This window comes from Lampetra fluviatilis, chromosome 24 (assembly GCF_964198595.1).
Source record: "Lampetra fluviatilis chromosome 24, kcLamFluv1.1, whole genome shotgun sequence".
NCBI classification, from domain to species: Eukaryota; Metazoa; Chordata; class Hyperoartia; order Petromyzontiformes; family Petromyzontidae; genus Lampetra; species Lampetra fluviatilis.
This window is the reverse complement of record NC_136298.1, coordinates 1,253,706-1,274,188: the sequence shown is the minus strand read 5'-3', so window position 1 is coordinate 1,274,188 and position 20,483 is coordinate 1,253,706. Positions and strand designations below refer to the sequence as shown.

The 20,483-nt window shown below is 52.4% G+C and overlaps 1 protein-coding gene across 6 annotated transcripts in view; it reads right to left on the bottom strand.

Moving 5' to 3' along the window:
- The window catches only part of LOC144941068 (uncharacterized), a 74,579-nt gene extending 56,772 nt beyond the window's left edge, over positions 1-17,807 (bottom strand). For 3 of the 6 annotated variants that reach the window (XM_078867501.1, XM_078867507.1, XM_078867504.1), the window contains exon 1: positions 17,401-17,619. In XM_078867501.1, the coding sequence (XP_078723627.1) occupies positions 17,401-17,468 (68 nt within the window). In that variant the 5' untranslated portion in view covers positions 17,469-17,619. The other 3 variants (XM_078867506.1, XM_078867503.1, XM_078867505.1) reach the window with 3 other exon arrangements.
- Between the last annotated feature and the right edge of the window lie 2,676 nt (positions 17,808-20,483).

Below are 20,483 nucleotides of genomic sequence, written 5' to 3'. Positions count from 1 at the left end.
AGTCACCTCAGTAAATTAACCCATAGCACCTTGGTCTGTCCCGTGACATGCCAGCGAGCCTTCGACACTTCACGTGGCCTTAAAGTGCACATAGCCTGGCACAAGTGTCGTGGTGGCGTCATCGTCACCGTGGCAAATAGCCGTCGTTGTTGTTTGTGTGAAGTGGTAGCGTAGTGATTAGCGCGCTGCGCTACGAACCCGGTGACCCGAGTTCGATTCCTGCTCACGGCCTACAAGAGTAACGATTATGAGCCGGTCCTGCGCCTCCCCTAGGTCGACTCAGCATCAAATGATTACCTTGTGCGGCGTATAAACCTCGGCATTAGGGAGACAAAAGTGGCCGGGTGTGGTACCAGCGACCCAGCCCTTTGTGTGCCACAGTGCCGGCCTTCATAGGTGCTACTCGCTAACAGCACTTGCTGCAACAGTCAATGAATGCTACATGGGGGTTCTTTGTTTTTAGTATGCGGTGTGAATGTGTGAGTTTACGCATGATGTGTGGGTATTTTTACAGTAGGTCACCACGTGTTTTCTATGCACCTGCGTCAATCGACACCCTGGTCACCCTTGAAAAACAACAACTGCTCCAAGGGTTTAGCCATGTGAAATATTTGAATAAATAAGATAAATTCAACATGCATAATCGTAGACTTGCTGTCATGCAGTCCGAGCTGCACAACACACTCCCGTCACCTTGAATGCCTGCACTGCCCACACTCGACACAAGCATCGGTATTTGGCAACAGTTGGAGGCCCTGCGACTGGTGGCCACGTGTTCTCTTTGTTCCGCCGTAGACCAAATCAGGACCGCCTTCCCTCAACGCTCGGTCTACTGTCCACACGGTGCCGCAGTAAACCACAAATAAAGTTGATAACGACAGTGCCGCGACCAGACCTCGGTTACAAATCAATTCCTGCCCCCTAACACACGGGTGGCCAATTCCCGGATCGTACCAGGTGAAACCAGACGGGCGGCCAACCCTAACGCCGCTCACTGCCCGTGAACTTCCGGGACCCAACAACCTGAATGCCATCGCGCCGTGAAACACTTTAGAGAACTCTTGGGGCTTCTATCTTTCTTTATTTTCACGGACCCGAGCTGCGCGCATCGCTGCGCGATTTGGGGACTGGGCCGGTGGCAGCTACGCTGCACGTAGCCTGCAGTCCGAGCACTGTGGAGGCAGCGAGGGCCTGGTGGTTCACACACAAATGTTGCTAAACTCCCCTTCACGGCTCGCCAGGAGAAGGCGGTCCAGCAAGACGTGGGCTCCGCCTGTTCTGTCCGTGCGGGATAGCGTGTTACTCCCTCGAGCGCGCGTCGGTTTTCGCCGGGCGATTCGTTTTACTCGCACAGGTGAGCACTCATTAATTGGCTGAAAACATCTTAACATGTAGAAGACCGTAGAGCTTTGGCAATAGTTGGCACACCAGCTCAGCGCGTGGTTCCCTCCCCACTAGTCTGCGGTTCCTCCTCATGCCCCCCACGAGCTGTTCTCCATCTACGAGGGTGATTGAATACCGTACTGCGCATCACAAATCGAAATAATGTGATTTATTAATTTAGAATGTGCCTGTGTTGTCATCCCACTTACAAGTGAATATCTTAATGAATTGTCAGGAATTGTCACGGCTTGGGACCACAACCGCCAGTCTCAAATTATTCAAAACACTCTCGGCACAATGTTTGCAATTGTTACAGCCCAAGTACAAAACAGAAAATTAATACGATAACTCGAGAAAGGCAGAGTTATAGATTTCTTGGACGTGTCATGTAAAAACTAGACGGAATATAAATGTGTTTTGACTGGGAAAATTATAGGCACAACAATATGCTGGGGGAAGACAGCGAATCACGTTCCGTAAGCAATTTGGACAATTGAATGCAACGAACTGGGAGTATCCGATGCTAATTTCTCAAGTAGGATAACAGACGGAGATAAATGGAAGACGGCCACGATCGCCGACGTCGTTTGAGAAAGGATGCGGCACACGGAGAGAGAGAGGCAACGAGTGTGGATTCTACATGGAACGCGGTGTGCACCATCTCACCATTGGCTGTATGCATCGGTGTGTGTGGTGACTGCGTGTCATATTCGCCGTATCAATGCACATTGTATAAGTTGTAGATTAAAAATGTGTGTACACGTGTCATTGCATGTTTTGCTACGCGTGTGTGTGTGTATGTGTACGTGCGTGGGGAGCGGTAGTGTCGCGGTTAGTGGGCTGCACTACGAACCCAGCTACCCGAGTTCGATTCCCGCTCACGGCCAACACCAGTGACGATTATCTGAATCGGTCCTGGGCCTCCCTTAGGTCGATTTAGCCTCAAATGAGTACCTGGCCTGGTGTGTAAAACATCACCACTGGGGAGACAAAAGCGCCTTGACGCTCGGGCACGTGGTGTTAAGCCACCCACCCCCTCATGTGCCGTTCCGGCCTTCATAGGTGCCCGCTAACAGCACTGTCCCAACAGTCTGCTAAGGTTATACGAGGATCTTTATTTTTTATATGTGTGGGTGAATTAGTGTATATGTATGTATGCGTGCATGTGTGGGTGAGTGAGTGAGTGCAATTGCGTGCGAGGGGCTGGTAACCTCTCTGCGAAAATTACCACACCAATAACCATAGTGAAATCCCCAAACCAAGCTTATGCCCAAGACCCCGGAGGGACAGGCAGACAATGACATTTTCTAGCCAAACCCCGTTTGACGGAGCCAGAAGACGGTACCCGCCCCCTCCCCAATCTACCCCCTCGGGGTTTCTCTAGAAGCAGGGGGAAACCACTGCGGTTGGCAATGCGCAATTTCTGAATGGACAGGCTGCCATTCATCTGTCGGGAGCTGCTCCGGTACAGCCTGGAGCTCTGTGGAATACAGGAGGTCTGGTGGACTGGCTTTGGCTCCGGTCATCAAGTGGGGTGGACAGTCCTCCACTCGGGGCAGGATACTGGTAAATAACAGGGAGCGGCTCTTCTTATGAATAATAGAATAAAGGTGGCAGTGGAGCGTGGAGACGAGGTTTGGGAAGCTCCAAGTCCCAGGCTGTTGTGAACTCGTCTAGCTATCCACAGGAGGTGAGGAATGGTGGTGGTGGCTTACTCCCCCACCGAAAGTGAATATCAGTCGAAAGATTCCGGCAAGGTTGAGTCAGCTGTCTTCTATGACCTCCTGTTACAGGTGCTGGCTAAAGTGGTCCCTCACAATAGTCATCTTGTTTAGTGACTTGAGTGAGTCATGATACAGGCAACAGGGCTGGAGTGATTGGAAGACATGGGTCAGATTAGCTCAATGACAATGGTAAGAGGTTGCTAAACTTCTGAGAATCCCATGGGATAGTAAGCACCAACACGCTGTTCCTGCATCGGTGCATCCACACATCATAAATGCACACTGGGTCCAAGAAAGAACATCTGCTTGCAACATAGTGGCGGCACAGAGAGTGTGGGTAGGCACATGCCCGAAATGGGTGAGGTTCAGGACTGTGGCTCATAGTTGCAATGGCTGCATCTGGTACGTGGTCCAGACCTCCTCAGAGACCCTAGCTGATGGAGGAGGTGTTCTGGCTACCTGAGAGAGAGCGGCTTGCCCACTCCCACCATCTACAATATCCCACTCTGAGAATGAGGAGGCTTACCACAGCCTTCTCTCAGAGGTTTGGGGAGCCGTATGGTGCTGCAAAGATGATTGGTGGTTGCGGGTTGCTGAGATGGAAACTGCCTCAGCATCTTGGCATCACAAATCACTCGTTAATTCCATCAATAACGTAACTTGCAGAGCCACACCGATTACCATCCTTTAGGGAACAAATGGGGATCCAATCTGACCCACAGAAAGAGGTTTGCAGATTTTCTGAGCATTCCTGCGAGGTCTTTGGGGAAGAGAAACCCTCTCAGTTCAGATTACACCATAGGGCAAGGTAGGCTTGATCCTGCAGGGGGCTGCAGTGCCTCAATTTTTGGAGGAAGAAGTCACCCTCTGTGATTGACTGGCTGATGTGTCATCTAATGAGGAAGGGTGAAGGGCGATCTAGTCTGAGACCAGCTAAAGCACGAGGCAGAGATGACCTTTGAAGTGAATTTTCTGAGGGTGGGGTTTGTGTACAGGCTGCCCTATATGACATCATTACCACCGTCTGGTCCACAGGACAGGTTGTGCAGGATTGGAAAGATGCCCTAATGGTCCCTATTTTTAAGAAGGGGGACCGCACTAATTGCAATAACTACGTAGACATATCCCTCCTCTGTGTGAAGCCGGGAAAGCTCCGGGCAAGGATTATGCAACGGCGCCTTGCCAGGCACGTTGGAGAGAGAATTGCAGATCCCCAATGTGGTTTCAGACCGGGGCAGTCCTGCACTGACGCCATATTCTCTGTCTCTCGACTACACTGAGATGCATGAGATTTCAGCAGGATCATGCATCTCTGCATTATTGATCTGGACAAGGCATATGATACATTCAAGGGGCCAGGGCTCTGGGTTATTCCTCATGTTTTCCGAGTATGACCTTCTGCTCACAATCATTCATGATGGTGGGCAGGTCTGGGTAAAGCTGCGTGGCTGGAAGTCGGAACCATTCCTGCTCACCTTGAAGTGAGACAGGGATGTTATCTGGTCCCTACATTGTTTAACGGCCACCCTCCAACAACCGCGGAGGGCATAGGAGTAACGCTCAGAACATAAGGAGTGCTGGGCGGCTAAACACAGCAAATTGGCACAGTGGGGAGCACAGGTGGTGCATCTACTAGGCATCTCAGTCAACTCACTGCACATGGGTCAGTCCCGTGACCTCCTGCTAGCGAAACTTCCGACACTTCATGTGACCACAAAGGTGCACCTAGCCTGTCACCGCTACTTAGTGGTTAAAGGTGGTTAATATATGTGTGCGTGAGTGTACATGTGTGTATCTGTGAGTGTATGCATGGGTATACGTGCCGTCCCGTGTTTGCTGTACGTGTGTCAATTGACACCCTGGACACCATTGCAAAATGAGATGCTCCGCCTCAGAGGATTCTCCACGTGCAATATTTTAATTAACAACCGATATTCAGCAATGCTTGTGTCTAGCCGCAGAAGGTGGGTGCATGCGATGAGAGACAGCCACTTAAATTGGCAGGGTTACCCAGGGGGCATGAATGAGCACGTGGTGACTGCGCTGCCTGAGACGCCATAGGCGAGCAGAACCACTCACAACCCAACCCTCGCTCCCTCCACCACACACAGAGCAGAGCCACTCTCAACCCAACCCTCGCTCCCTCCACCACGCACAGAGATCAGAGCCACTCTCAACAAAATCCTCGCTCCCTCCACCACGCACAGAGAGCAGAGACACTATCAACCCAACCCTCGCTCCCTCCACCACACACAGAGAGCAGATCCACTCTCAACCCAACCCTCGCTCCCTCCACCACACAGAGAGCAGAGACACTCTCAACCCAACCCTCGCTCCCTCCACCACGCACAGAGAGCAGAGACACTCTCAACCCAACCCTCGCTCCCTCCACCACGCACAGAGAGCAGAGACACTCTCAACCTAACCCTCGCTCCCTCCACCACGCACAGAGAGCAGAGACACTCTCAACCCAACCCTCGCTCCCTCCACCACACACAGAGAGCAGAGACACTCTCAACCCAACCCTCGCTCCCTCCACCACGCACAGAGAGCAGAGACACTCTCAACCCAACCCTCGCTCCCTCCACCACGCACAGAGAGCAGAGACACTCTCAACCCAACCCTCGCTCCCTCCACCACGAACAGAGACACTCTCAACCCAACCCTCGCTCCCTCCACCACGCACAGAGAGCAGATCCACTCTCAACCCAACCCTCGCTCCCTCCACCACGCACAGAGAGCAGAGACACTCTCAACCCAACCCTCGCTCCCTCCACCACACACAGAGAGCAGAGACACTCTCAACCCAACCCTCGCTCCCTCCACCACGAACAGAGAGCAGAGACACTCTCAACCCAACCCTCGCTCCCTCCACCACGCACAGAGAGCAGATCCACTCTCAACCCAACCCTCGCTCCCTCCACCACGCACAGAGAGCAGAGACACTCTCAACCCAACCCTCGCTCCCTCCACCACGCACAGAGAGCAGAGACACTCTCAACCCAACCCTCGCTCCCTCCACCACACACAGAGAGCAGAGACACTCTCAACCCAACCCTCGCTCCCTCCACCACGCACAGAGAGCAGAGACACTCTCAACCCAACCCTCGCTCCCTCCACCACGCACAGAGAGCAGAGACACTTTCAACCCAACCCTCGCTCCCTCCACCACGCACAGAGAGCAGATCCACTCTCAACCCAACCCTCGCTCCCTCCACCACACACAGAGAGCAGAGCCACTTTCAACCCAACCCTCGCTCCCTCCACCACACACAGAGAGCAGAGACACTCTCAACCCAACCCTCGCTCCCTCCACCACGCACAGAGAGCAGATCCACTCTCAACCCAACCCTCGCTCCCTCCACCACGCACAGAGAGCAGAGACACTCTCAACCCAACCCTCGCTCCCTCCACCACGCACAGAGAGCAGAGACACTCTCAACCCAACCCTCGCTCCCTCCACCACACACAGAGAGCAGAGACACTCTCAACCCAACCCTCGCTCCCTCCACCACGCACAGAGAGCAGAGACACTCTCAACCCAACCCTCGCTCCCTCCACCACGCACAGAGAGCAGAGACACTCTCAACCCAACCCTCGCTCCCTCCACCACACACAGAGAGCAGAGACACTCTCAACCCAACCCTCGCTCCCTCCACCACGCACAGAGAGCAGAGACACTCTCAACCCAACCCTCGCTCCCTCCACCACGCACAGAGAGCAGATCCACTCTCAACCCAACCCTCGCTCCCTCCACCACGCACAGAGAGCAGAGACACTCTCAACCCAACCCTCGCTCCCTCCACCACACACAGAGAGCAGATACACTCTCAACCCAACCCTCGCTCCCTCCACCACGCACAGAGAGCAGAGCCACTCTCAACCCAACCCTCGCTCCCTCCACCACGCACAGAGAGCAGATCCACTCTCAACCCAACCCTCGCTCCCTCCACCACGCACAGAGAGCAGAGCCACTCTCAACCCAACCCTCGCTCCCTCCACCACGCACAGAGAGCAGAGACACTCTCAACCCAACCCTCGCTCCCTCCACCACACACAGAGAGCAGAGACACTCTCAACCCAACCCTCGCTCCCTCCACCACGCACAGAGAGCAGAGACACTCTCAACCCAACCCTCGCTCCCTCCACCACGCACAGAGAGCAGATCCACTCTCAACCCAACCCTCGCTCCCTCCACCACGCACAGAGAGCAGAGACACTCTCAACCCAACCCTCGCTCCCTCCACCACACACAGAGAGCAGATACACTCTCAACCCAACCCTCGCTCCCTCCACCACGCACAGAGAGCAGAGCCACTCTCAACCCAACCCTCGCTCCCTCCACCACGCACAGAGAGCAGATCCACTCTCAACCCAACCCTCGCTCCCTCCACCACGCACAGAGAGCAGAGCCACTCTCAACCCAACCCTCGCTCCCTCCACCACACACAGAGAGCAGAGACACTCTCAACCCAACCCTCGCTCCCTCCACCACGCACAGAGAGCAGAGCCAATCTCAACCCAACCCTCTCTCCCTCCACCACGCACAGAGAGCAGAGACACTCTCAACCCAACCCTCGCTCCCTCCACCACGCACAGAGAGCAGAGACACTCTCAACCCAACCCTCGCTCCCTCCACCACGCACAGAGAGCAGAGACACTCTCAACCCAACCCTCGCTCTCTCCACCACGCACAGAGAGCAGAGACACTCTCAACCCAACCCTCGCTCCCTCCACCACGCACAGAGAGCAGATCCACTCTCAACCCAACCCTCGCTTCCTCCACCACGCACAGAGAGCAGAGCCACTCTCAACCCAACCCTCGCTCCCTCCACCACGCACAAAGAGCAGAGCCACTCTCAACCCAACCCTCGCTCCCTCCACCACGCACAGAGAGCAGAGACACTCTCAACCCAACCCTCGCTCCCTCCACCACGCACAGAGAGCAGAGACACTCTCAACCTAACCCTCGCTCCCTCCACCACGCACAGAGAGCAGATCCACTCTCAACCCAACCCTCGCTCCCTCCACCACGCACAGAGAGCAGAGCCACTCTCAACCCAACCCTCGCTCCCTCCACCACACACAGAGAGCAGAGACACTCTCAACCCAACCCTCGCTCCCTCCACCACGCACAGAGAGCAGAGACACTCTCAACCCAACCCTCGCTCCCTGCCTCAACCAAGCGCTGCATGCGATTGGCCGCCTGGTGCCATCCTCCTCCATTCCCCCAACACATCATCCACGCGTCTCCCCTCGCCAGGCCTGGCTGCCAAGCCTGCCTTGCAATCTCGCAGAAGCCAGTGATAAAATAATCACGAGTCAGACATGACGCCTCCCCTTCCCATATCTGTCTCTTTACAAACGTAACGAATATTTGGCTTTTGTGCATAAAGCAAGCTCATGTCAAAACTATGGCAGGATTGTTCAGAAGCAGCTAATTCACAGTTTAATCCGTTTAGTTGATTTTGTTCAAGCAGGTGAGAACTCAAGGGGCGAGGATCAGACTCATTTGCTAACGTGGCCTGGGTCACCAATATGATACAAAAAAATCATTACAATAAAGTACGGCAATGAGGCAAACAGAAATCGGAAGAAAAACCAATCGAACAAAAATGAGAGAATAAAAAAACCAACTACATTTATCTTTAGGTTTCATTTTTTCGGGCAGTTAAAACCCCGTTGGGCAATACATTTTCATTTTAAATGGGGACATGGGGCCCGATAAAAAAAAAAGCTGCGTAGGCCACGATCTTTCGCATTCCCTAGTTCCCCACGGCGTTTACAACGGGGACCGCGGACATTTCCGCGAGAACGGACGTACGATAAGCGAGCGTCCGCACGTCTATCACGTCTACCCGGTGCAAGGAGAGATCTCCGCTATTGTCGTTCGTTATTCTGCGGTTGTGTTGTTTGCATGTGTAGTTGTGATGGTGTTGTACTTCTTGTGATGTATGATTGTGGTTTGAATGGTGTAATGGTTGTGGTTGAAACTGGTTGTTGTGGGCTATCGTTGTGGTTGTGTGGTTCTTTGTGGTTGTGTTGGCGCGCTTTTTGTGTTGTATGATTGGCGTTTAAATGGTGTAATGGTTGTGGTTGCTTGAGTGCTTCTTATGGTGGAAGGGTTGTGGTTGAGTGGTTGTCGTCAACATTATTTCTAACGATGCAATAAATGTATAACATTAACAACATCGCACTTTACAATAACTTAGATAACCTTTATAATATAGTTAACGTTATTTATAACGATACAATGAAATATTAAATCGTTAACATTAAATTCTACTGTCAACTTTGATCACCTTTCTAACGCGGCCAACGCTATTCATAGGGATATAATAAACTCGCAAATTTCACATGGTTGCCACGTGCTCATCTCGGCCACGCGCGCTCCTTTCCCACGTCACAGCCACTGCTGCCGCGTCCGCCACTGCTACACTCCGGCTTCCTTTCACAGAGGTGGACAACCGCCCTCGCGTCGTAAACAAGGGCGGCGTCCACCTCATCGAACGCGACGTTCGCTCCCTCCCCCACCGAGGAAGAGGAGGAAACGTGGAGCAGCGTCCGTTAAAAATTTGCGCCAAAATCCCCGTTGCAGCCTATTGGCTGGTGGCGGCGGTGTGAGGGGGGGGTCGTGACGTCAACCATCACGACCACTGACGCGACCGTCCATGTCTGAAACACGGCTGTGAATGTCGTTTCTCTCGCTACGAATCTTCGTAGCGCAAGGCGATTGCTTCCTGTTATATATGTGGGACGCCATGGTGGCGAGGTGTTGACGAGCTCGCCTAGAATGTAGGAGGGTCGTGGGTTCGATCCCGACTGACGCCTCCTGTATATCTGGAGTTTGCACGTTCTCCCCGTGGTCACGTGGATTTTTATCTCGTTTTTTCCCCCTCCATAGAAAGGAACATGCGTTTAGAGTATTTGGCTGCTATGTTTCCACTTGATAAACCACTTCTTTGAGCTATCATTTGTGGCCAGGTCACTTCTGAAAAAGAGCTATTTAGCTGAGTGGGCCTTACCTGGTAAAATAAAAAAGTTTAGTTTAAAAATAGTTATTAGTTTATATACGCAATTTCTTCTGTATTCAGGCCCCTGGTTACATCAAAGAAACCTGGTTACTGCAACAACAACAAAACATGCATAAAAAAACTATTATCCAAAAATAACTCTACATGGTCAAGTTTCAAATTAGAAAATAGATTTCAAATAGAATTCAGAGCAAACTCAACTGTGTTACAGAAGAAATCGAACACAGTGTACAAACATAAATAATATATATTTTTAAATGCCCTGTAATTAAAGTTGGGTTGGACAAATAACTTTGAAAAATCTGTTCGTACGTGAGTAAAACTTAAACTACATAAACAACATGAATTTATTCAGGGGGTGATTATTGCACTGGTATGGAAGCAGACACGGAAAAATGAATCAAACGCAACTGCAAATGAAGTTATCACAGAAAGTCCGACAGCTGCATGGCAGTCGAACTGAGATCCTGCGGGCAACACGGTGGGCATTGTGAAGTTTTGGCAAGTGGGCCCTCTTTCTTGGCCTTCACATCACAATGCGGAATGACCGCAGACTGCCAAGGCAGTGTGATGCTGGCCACAAGTAGCCTCTCCATGCTTACCTGAATGACCCTGTGTGATCCAAATGTTAAATTTCAGGTCACGCGAGTATGTGGATTGATGCTCTTTGCAGTCAGGGAGCTCCAAGGCCCCATGAGATGCATCTTCTTTGCAGTCTCTATGACTCTTAAGGTCCATGACGACCTCATGTAATGTCTAAAATTAGCAGACAATACGCCTCCTCCTTCACGTAGCTCACACCTCCCATTAGCACGGTTGGCTATGTACGGTGCTATAGAAGTTCAACACACACACTCGAAATACTTATCGAACAGAGAGTGATAGCAATATAATCATCCGGCAGTTCACCAGCATTGGTTCACACAAGCCTGACTCGGCTGACGAGACTCGAGATGTCAAAAGCGATCCAGAGTTTCTCTTGTGTTGAACCGATGATGCTGAAATTGTATGCTCCCAGGTCGTGTGACCAATGGGATGTGTAGAGACATACTCGTGCTTTTATTTGGAGGCAAGATGCGGAAGGAGGCGTCCTGTCTGCTTAGTTATTTTGTTACTTACATTCTCCACCACGACGCCAATGATGATTTTGTGTTATGATGCGTGGTTAAATAGTCTCTGCAATCATTCTGCAAAGAGTAACCACAAAAGCGTCGTAAATAAATATATGGCTGATCTAAAGCAGCGTCTGGCCCAAGTATGACAAGCTCCAACAAATGTCTGGCTTTCACTTCCTCTAATTCCTATTTCGTTGGTTTTGCTCTGATTTATTTTTGTGTTGCTCTTATTTCTATCAGGATGTCTTTGCTATAATTTCTATTCCGGTTGTTTTGCTCTAAATTTCTATGTCATTCCTTTTGTCATTTTGGTGACCCAGGTCACCCTTGCGAATTAGACTTCCATCCTGGCCTCTCGCGTTCTCACCTGGTTAAACAAAACACACTTCCTAGAGCTCAACTATTTCAAGCGCTGCCGATAATAAACATCTGGCTATTTTCTTTCATAACATGAAAGTTGCTTGTGTTCAACCGCTGCGACAGAGAGGGAGGGGGTGGGGAAGTCGCTGACTTCACTGTAATTGCTGCCACGTGCCCGACGCAAGAGTGGCCTCATAAACACCAGACGTGCCGCTGCCTTAGCCATGTTACCGCTTCCGGCTCCACCACACAACAACGTCGCGAGCAACCGTAACGCATCCTCCCCAAAGCGGCAATGACAACGCTGCAAACTACGTGCGTGTGTGCCTCGTGAATGCTTGATTACGTGCCACTCGAGTGCCTCCATCAAGTCATCAACAAGTCAAGAGTGACTTCCTGCTCACGGTGGCGAGATGTTAACGACCTCTCCTGGTATACAGGACGTCGTGGGTTTCATCCCGACGCTGATGCTGTATATTTGGAGTTTGTGTGGCTCTCTTCCCGTGGATTTTTCTCCGGGTCCTCCGGGTTTTCCCGCCACATTTGCAAACATGCGTTTAGAGTCTTTGGCTGCTATAAATTTCCACGTGATAAGCCACTGCATTGAGCAACCATTTGTGGCCAGGTCGCTTCTGAAAAAGAGCCGTATAGCTCAGTAGGCCTTACGTGGTAAAATACAAAATAGTTCATAATAGTTTTAAGTGAGCGTTGAGGCATTGCCGCCCGTCTCCTGTCTCAAAGCCCTGCAGAGCCAGTGGTGGAAATGTTGCATTACTATGGCGGGGGGGGGGGGGGCGAGTATATCCAAAGGACAACCACCGTTGACTCCCCCACAGAAGTGGGCACTCATTCTATCGACCCAGATTGGAAAACGGGTTGAGTTAACCTCCGGTCAGGATGTGAAATCGCAAACCTTTCAATTACGAGCCGCGCTCGCTCTGCCATGGAGGGCCTCCTCCTGCAAACAAAATGTTCCATCTCGTGAGATTTTCCAGGTAAAATATTTCAATTAAAAAAACTCTCCATCGCAAGAGAGGGGGTCCTGTGAGGCAGCTCAACAACAGTTTCCCCAGCGATCCTGGTGCCGCCAGCAGGGTGATTGATGATTCAGCACTCACGGATTAACTCCAGTCACCCCGCTCGCTCACGAACTGGTGGTCAGTCACATCCCTGTCACTCTGCTATCGCTACGATTGATTTGCTCTTCCCGTGAAGTTCACTCTTCGAATCCTCCACCCATGTGGAGGATTCGGTCTAACAGACACTTGCCTCGTCTCACTCACCACACAGCAGATTACAACAACGCACTCATCCACTCACTCACTCAATCACCCTCTCACCTACTCACCCACTCACTCACCACACAGCAGATCACAACAACGCACTCACCCACTCACTCACTCTCTCACCTACTCACCCACTCACTCACCACACAGCAGATCACAACAACGCACTCATCCACTCACTCACTCAATCACCCTCTCACCTACTCACTCACCACACAGCAGATCACAACAACGCACTCACCCACTCACTCATTCTCTCACCTACTCACCCACTCACTCACCACACTGCAGGTCACAACAACGCACTCATCCACTCCCTCACTCAATCACCCCCTCACCTACTCACCCACTCACTCACCACACAGCAGATCACAACGCACTCATCCACTCACTCACTCACTCACCCTCTCACCTACTCACCCACTCACCACAGAGCAAATCACAACAACGCACTCATCCACTCTCTCACCTACTCACCCACTCATTCACCACACTGCAGGTCACAAAAACGCACTCATCCACTCACTCACCCTCTCACCTACTCACTCACCACACAGCAGATCACAACAACGCACTCATCTACTCACTCACTCAATCACCCTCTCACCTACTCACCCACTCACTCACCACACAGCAGATCACAACAATGCACTCATCCACTCACTCACTCACCCTCTCACCTACTCGCCCATTCACTCACCACACTGCAGGTCACAACGCACTCATCCACTCCCTCCCTCAATCACCCTCTCACCCACTCACTCACCACACAGCAGATCACAACAATGCACTCATCCACTCACTCACTCACCCTCTCACCCACTCACTCACCACACAGCAGATCACAACAATGCACTCATCCACTCACTCACTCACTCACCCTCTCACCTACTCACCCATTTACTCACCACACTGCAGGTTACAACGCATTCAACCACTCCTTCGCTCACCCTCTCACCTACTCACCCACTCACTCACCACACAGCAGATCACAACAATGCACTCATCCACTCACTCGCTCACTCTCTCACCTACTCACCCACTCACTTACCACACTGCAGGTCACAACGCACTCATTCACTCACTCACCCTCTCACCTACTCACCCACTCACTCACCATACTGCAGGTCACAACGCACTCATTCACTCACTCACTCACCCTCTCACCTACTCACCCACCCACTCACTCACCACACTGCTTCTCTTTCTGCTCCTCCCTTGCGCTGCTCACACTTCGGGATTCCCTCCAATCGTCTCTATTTCCCAAGCTATTGCAATAATAATAATCTTGCTCCATTCGAGAAATGTGTTAACGCTCTCTTATCTGTTACAACTTCGATAAGGGTGCTGTGTGTTACTGGCCGCTTGACACGTTGTGCCTCTGGGGCACTGTGCTCAGAAACAGTTAAATAAATAAAAATCCGCATAAAAGACGAACACCACTCAACATCCAGCGGCTATCGACCCAGGGGCGTTTGAACAGATCAGACAAAACGGAGGACAACGAAAGCACGTGGAGGTTGTAGCGGTTCAGCCCTGAGATTGCTCCCCACCACAGCCAACGAGTGAGCGGCACTCGGCCTCTTCTTCCGCGGTCACCAGACGTGCTGGAAGAGGCCGGCATCCCCACATTTTACCCCACCACACCATGAATGGGGAGGTGGGGAGGGATTTGAGAAACTTTGCCTCTTTATTTCAACAGCCGCGATGCCGGGATGATGGAATCGAACACGGCGAACCCTCGCTCCGGCTTTAGCGAGTTACGTGCGCGCGCTGGACCATTCCACACCGAGGCCGGGCAGAGCTCCATCCGTACACACACACTACACACACACACGTGTGTGTGTAGTGTGTGTAGTGCGTGTGGTGCGTGCGTGCGACAACCCAGACGGAGCGCAGCAGGAGCAGTTGCGAGATGGCACTTTCTGCGAGTTCGCAAAGCACGGATTTTAAGTGCGAAACCGCAGCCCCTGCCTGTTCTTTAGGCCACGTGTTGTGTTTTGTTGTCGCTGATCTCTCGGGGATCTGCGCTGCGATGTTCTCCCCCTCGCTAGGCCGGACCGCGGCTGCTGCTGCTGCCAGTGGGGCACGAGGCTGGCGCAGCGCGTGGCACGGGGGCTGAGGCGGCGGCGTCGAGGGGTCATCCGCCACTGCCCTTGGCGGCGCGGCAAAGGCGGCGGCGGTGGTGGTGGTGGAGGCAGCGCAGCGGGAACCCTCGCGACTGGCGGCGGGAACGAAGGGGGCCGCCCGCCCGGGCTTCCGCTCAACCCCCGGGGCCCCATTCTGCGCGTGAATTGTGCGCGAGTGAACGGGGGAGCGGGTGGCAGCGCGCCTACGGAACTCGGCGACCCAATTTCGATTCCTGCTCGTGACCAACATCGGTGGCAATTGTCTCAACCACGTCCTGGGCCCTCCCCTGGGTCGACTAGGTCTCACATGAGTACCTGGTGCGGTGTGTAAACATCACTGCCGGAAAGACAAAGACGTGGATTTGGCCACCCACTTCCTCATGTGCTTACTCGCTCACAGCACTTGCAAGGCGAGGGAGGGCCCTTGTCTTTTGAGTGTGTGTGGAGTTTGTATGTTCTCCCCCTGGTCTGCATTGGTTTGATCCAACTTCTCCCGTTTCCTCCCACAGCTCAACACACAACGCAACCGGCATTGGTGCGAAATATCACGACGCTGAAACGTTACCTGTAAATTGACCAATTGGGATTACACAAAGCGGCAACATCGCCCCCTACTGGGACAACTTGGCAGGACCCTTCTGGGAAAAAAAACTCGAGGCTTTCGTGGACACGGAAATGAAGTTCACAATAGCACCACACTCCACCACACTGCACCACACACTCCACCACACTCCACAACACTCCACACAATCCACAACACTCCACACAATCCACCACACTCCACACACTCCACCACACTCCACACAATCCACCACACTCCACACAATCCACCACACTCCACACAATCCACCACCCTCCACACACTCCACCACACTGCACCACACTCCACACACTCCACCACACTCCACACACTCCACACAATCCACCACACTCCACACAATCCACCACACTCCACCACACTGCACAACACTCCACACAATCCACCACACTCCACCACACTGCACACAATCCACCACACTCCACACAATCCACAACACTGCACAACACTCCACCACACTCCACACACTCCACCACACAATCCACCACACTCCACTGCTGCACTACATTTAAGACCCCTTGATCCGCATCGCATCCCCTCACATCCCTATCACGAACCATCACAACCTCATCACGTGCCCTGTCACATCCCATCAAGCCCCATCGCATCCCAATCACGTGCCCTGTCACATCCACCAACGTGCCAAAACATCCCCATCACATCCCATCATGCCCCATCACATCCCTGTCACATCCACCAACGTGCCAAAACATCGCCATCACATCACGTCACATCCCATCACATTCCCTCACAATCCCAGACACCCTTAATCAATTCACGAACAGTGTCAACTCTTTATCTATTACAACTTTGGTCGTGCTTTTTCATGTTGGAGTACTGCGCTGTGCTCAGCAACTGTGTTTACAAAACGTAAAAATAACAATCCACAAATAGAGCAACACAAACCACCCCCCCCCCACACATCACCATCATCGCCAATCCGAGCCAGGCTGCCACGCACATTCCTTAACATCCACGCATATCGACAACACGGGAGACCCCCCCCTCCTCTCCTTCATCCCCACAGCCTCTCGCATGCTCCTGCATCCCCCTAAGCCCCCCCCCCGCCTTGTCAACCCCCTTCGTGCCCCCTACTGCCCCACCTCGCACCCCCCCACCACCACCACCTTACGAAGGCGCAGTCAATGTTTACGCTCAGGACAAAGCCACATACCGAGGGGGGGGGGGTGTAACTGAGACTCACGGAGACGCGGAGACTCACGGAGACAAGTCGCCAGATACAGAGGAGTATGCCGAGACTCACGCAGGCGCACGTACCGAGATACAGGAGGGGGGAGACGCATGTAGACATGTGGAGACGCATGGAGACAAAGACACGAGACAAGTCGCGATCCACGGGGGCATGACTGAGACTGAGACACACGTACCGAGACACGGGGGAGGGGGGGCACACGCGTGCGAGACGGAGAGACAAAGAGACACGCGGAGGGCACAGAGAGAGAGAGAGGCGAGACAGACAAACAAGTTGCTAGACACGGGGTAATAACTGACGCACGCACACACAGAGACACGTGGAGACAGGGGACAAAGGGGACGGGCGCACGCACCACAGAGAGGTGAGGGTGGGGGCAACATTCCGAGACACGTGAAGACAAAGACGCGCCGAGATTCCTGGGCACATAGACGCAGGCGGCGGAGACGCGGGCACAGCCACACAAAGGGATTATGCCATGAGCACGACCATGCCGAGACATAACGGGGCAATATGGGGAGACGGTGGGGGGGAAGACACGCGGACACACGCCAGCACCTCACTGCGCTCATGGCAGCAGCCTCTTTGTCTGCGACCCCGAGAGACGCGCGCACGGTCCGGGACATCGAACCCAGTCGGTGATGAGGGGGGGGGGGAGACCGTCCTGTGGCTCGCCGCGGTTACGACCATCCCGTGCCCTCTGTGCATCCGATCCTCATCCCTCACCCCGCGTCCCTCGTCCCGCATCTCTCGTGCCGCCACCCACCCACCCTCGCGTCTCTCTCTCGCTACCTGTCCGCGCCGCCTCCTCCGCCACGCTGCGTGGGCCGCTCCGCGCGGCCGTGCCCCCCTCGCATGCCGTCGTCGCCTCCCTCACTCCTCGCGGCGTCACTCACTGAGCCGAGCGGCCCCCCCGCGGCCCGACAAAGTTGCGGGAGTGGTGGAGGAAGGAGGAGGAGGCTGGGGGAGAGAGAGAGAGGGGAGATGGGAGGAGAGGGCGGCTCCGCGGAGAGGAGGGAGGGAAGGGCCAGGGGTGGCGAGACAGACGGCGGGGGAGGAAGGGAGGGAGGATGGAGTCGAGATGGAGGGTGGAGCAGGGAAGATGGAGCAGAGGTGGGAGGGTGGAGCACGGAAGATTGGGTGGAGGGGGGATGGTGGAGCAAAGATGGGGAGATTGAGCAGAGATGGGAATATTGAGCAGAGATGGGAAGATGGATAGAGCAGATATGGAGGGTGGAGTAATGAGGGTGGAGCAGGTGGGATGGAGCAGAGATGAAGGGTGGATCAGCTAGAATTGAGCAGAGATTGAGGGAGGATCGGGGAGGGTGGAGCAGAGATGGAGGGTGGAGCTGGGAAGGTGGAACACGTAGGGTGGAGCAGGGAAGGTGGCTCAGAGATGGAGGGTGGAGCAGAGATGAAGGGTGTAGCTGGGATGGAGGGTGGAGCAGGGATGATGAAGCAGGGAGGGTGGAGAAGAGATGGAGGGGTGGTGGAGCAGGGAGCCGGCTTGTTCCCAGAGGCAGCAGCGCTCTCTGCTGGCTATGGTCGGAGCTGGGTTATTGGTCTCACGTGGATAGCGGACACGGCGAGTTCACACGGACGAGTGCTTGCAGGTACCGCTGGAGGACCTTAGGTTTTTATGGCCCCAGGGTCTCGGGGTTTTTGACTCTTGGGGTCTCGGGGTCCTGGTGTGCTGTTGTCCCGTGACCGTATTTATTTACAGGAGGATGTTGGATGTAGCCCTATGGTCATATCAGATCATTATCATCCATGTATCCACTGCTGGAGTAATTAATCCCCACGCCGTCGCCATCCTGTGATGTCACAATAATGCATATTTTTTTTAGGAACATTGGTTCAATGCAAGCAAAACTCTGGACCGGCGTAGACATTTAATGTCTGATCAGTGATCAGCAGTCAGGCGTGTTTGAACTGCCAACAGATGTTCATAGACAAGGGTTAGATATGGGTCCTAATTCAGGTCGCTTACTGAAATTATGCACTCCCACAAGGCGGTGTGGCTGATGAGATGTGTAAAGAAAATGGAATGTGCATGACCAGTTATGTGAGAGAAATCAGATTGCTTATTTATTTTTAAGTTCTGCGCAACGACGCCAATTATAATTTTGTATCATCCATCTCATGAATGCGAAATGTCATCACCCATGGGCATATAAAGACGCGTGAGTGATTCGTCTCGCACAGAGGGATACACATTGAGGCGAGTTCCTCATTTATACGCTGTATCTGCAATGCAATTGGGCTACAGGACTGCGCTGCACACTGGGAAGACTCGTGCCTCAGAAAGAAGGCCCTGGGTTCGATACCAGACTCTGGGTGAGGGGTTTAGATGTCCCCCCCGATGTTCTGCATGATTTTCCTCTGAGTACTCCCAATTTTCTCCCAGAGCTCAACACACACACAGAATGTAACTGGTATTGGCCAAAACATCCAAAAGCTTGACATTTTAACTGTAAATTACTCAGTTTGGATAACATATAGCAACAATCTTCTTGGTTCTTTCGGTAAAGTCACGTAGAAGGGAAATAATAACATAATGAAAATAAAACATTAAATATTATAATATAATAATGTAAAATAATAAAAAAGGGAAAAACAATTATTGTATTATTTTATTATTTCCCTTCTACGTGACTTTACCGAAAGAACCAAGAAGATGAATCCTTGCAGTCACGAAAGCTTTAAATCGAAATATAGCAACAACACCACCCCCTTCTGCAAACACTTGGCAAGACCCTCCTGAAAAAAGTCCGAAAACTCAGCGAAGCTCTCCTGAATGAAACAACAACAAAATAATGATCTTATTTGTCTTTGGTGCTCTGCCTTCGCGGCAGGCCCTTGACTGCCATAGTCTCCATCCTCTGTTTCCTGCCCCCAGTCTCTTTAGTTCCACACACGACCCCTTCAGCTACAACAGTATCTCAATCCTCGGCCTTCCTCTCCGTTCTTTTCCCTTCCATCCTTCGTTCTTCGACACCGTCCTCATTCACCACACCGTGCCCTCTTACACTATGCCCTTTGGTCTTCTTCTTCTCTGTGCCATACGTAGCCAACGGATTAGCACGGGTGGCTAGGTAGGGTGCGAAATAAGTTCATACGTAATTATATAAACACAACACTTCCAAACAGAACGGGTCACTTGATATTTACGTGACTCTTAGCGTGCATTATATTGTTTGTATGTTGAACTTCGTACGTAACCAACTGGTGCTAATCGGAGGTGCGGGGGAAGGACAACTCAACACAAAAAGCAGTTATAAAGAAACGAGTTTTCAATCTAGATGATTTAAAAGTGCATAGCTGCAGTGGCTTCCTGACGGCCGCAGAAGCGCATCTGGATGATTATTTTTGTGCATTATTATTGTGGTAGTTTAGCAAGGAAAGTCTGACTTAAGTTCCATGACTATTTTTCAGGAGGGTCCTGCCAAGTTTTTTTGCAGTAAGGGGGCGATGTTGCTACGTATTCGCCATAGCAATTTGAGAGTCACGGAGCGAAACAGATCAGCCACAAAACCTTAAACATCTGGCAGCTCACTCGCATTGTTTCAATTAAGCCCGGTAAGCTTCACCATCCGAGACACATATCTAACAGACACGTTGATTGTCAATAATCGTTGGGT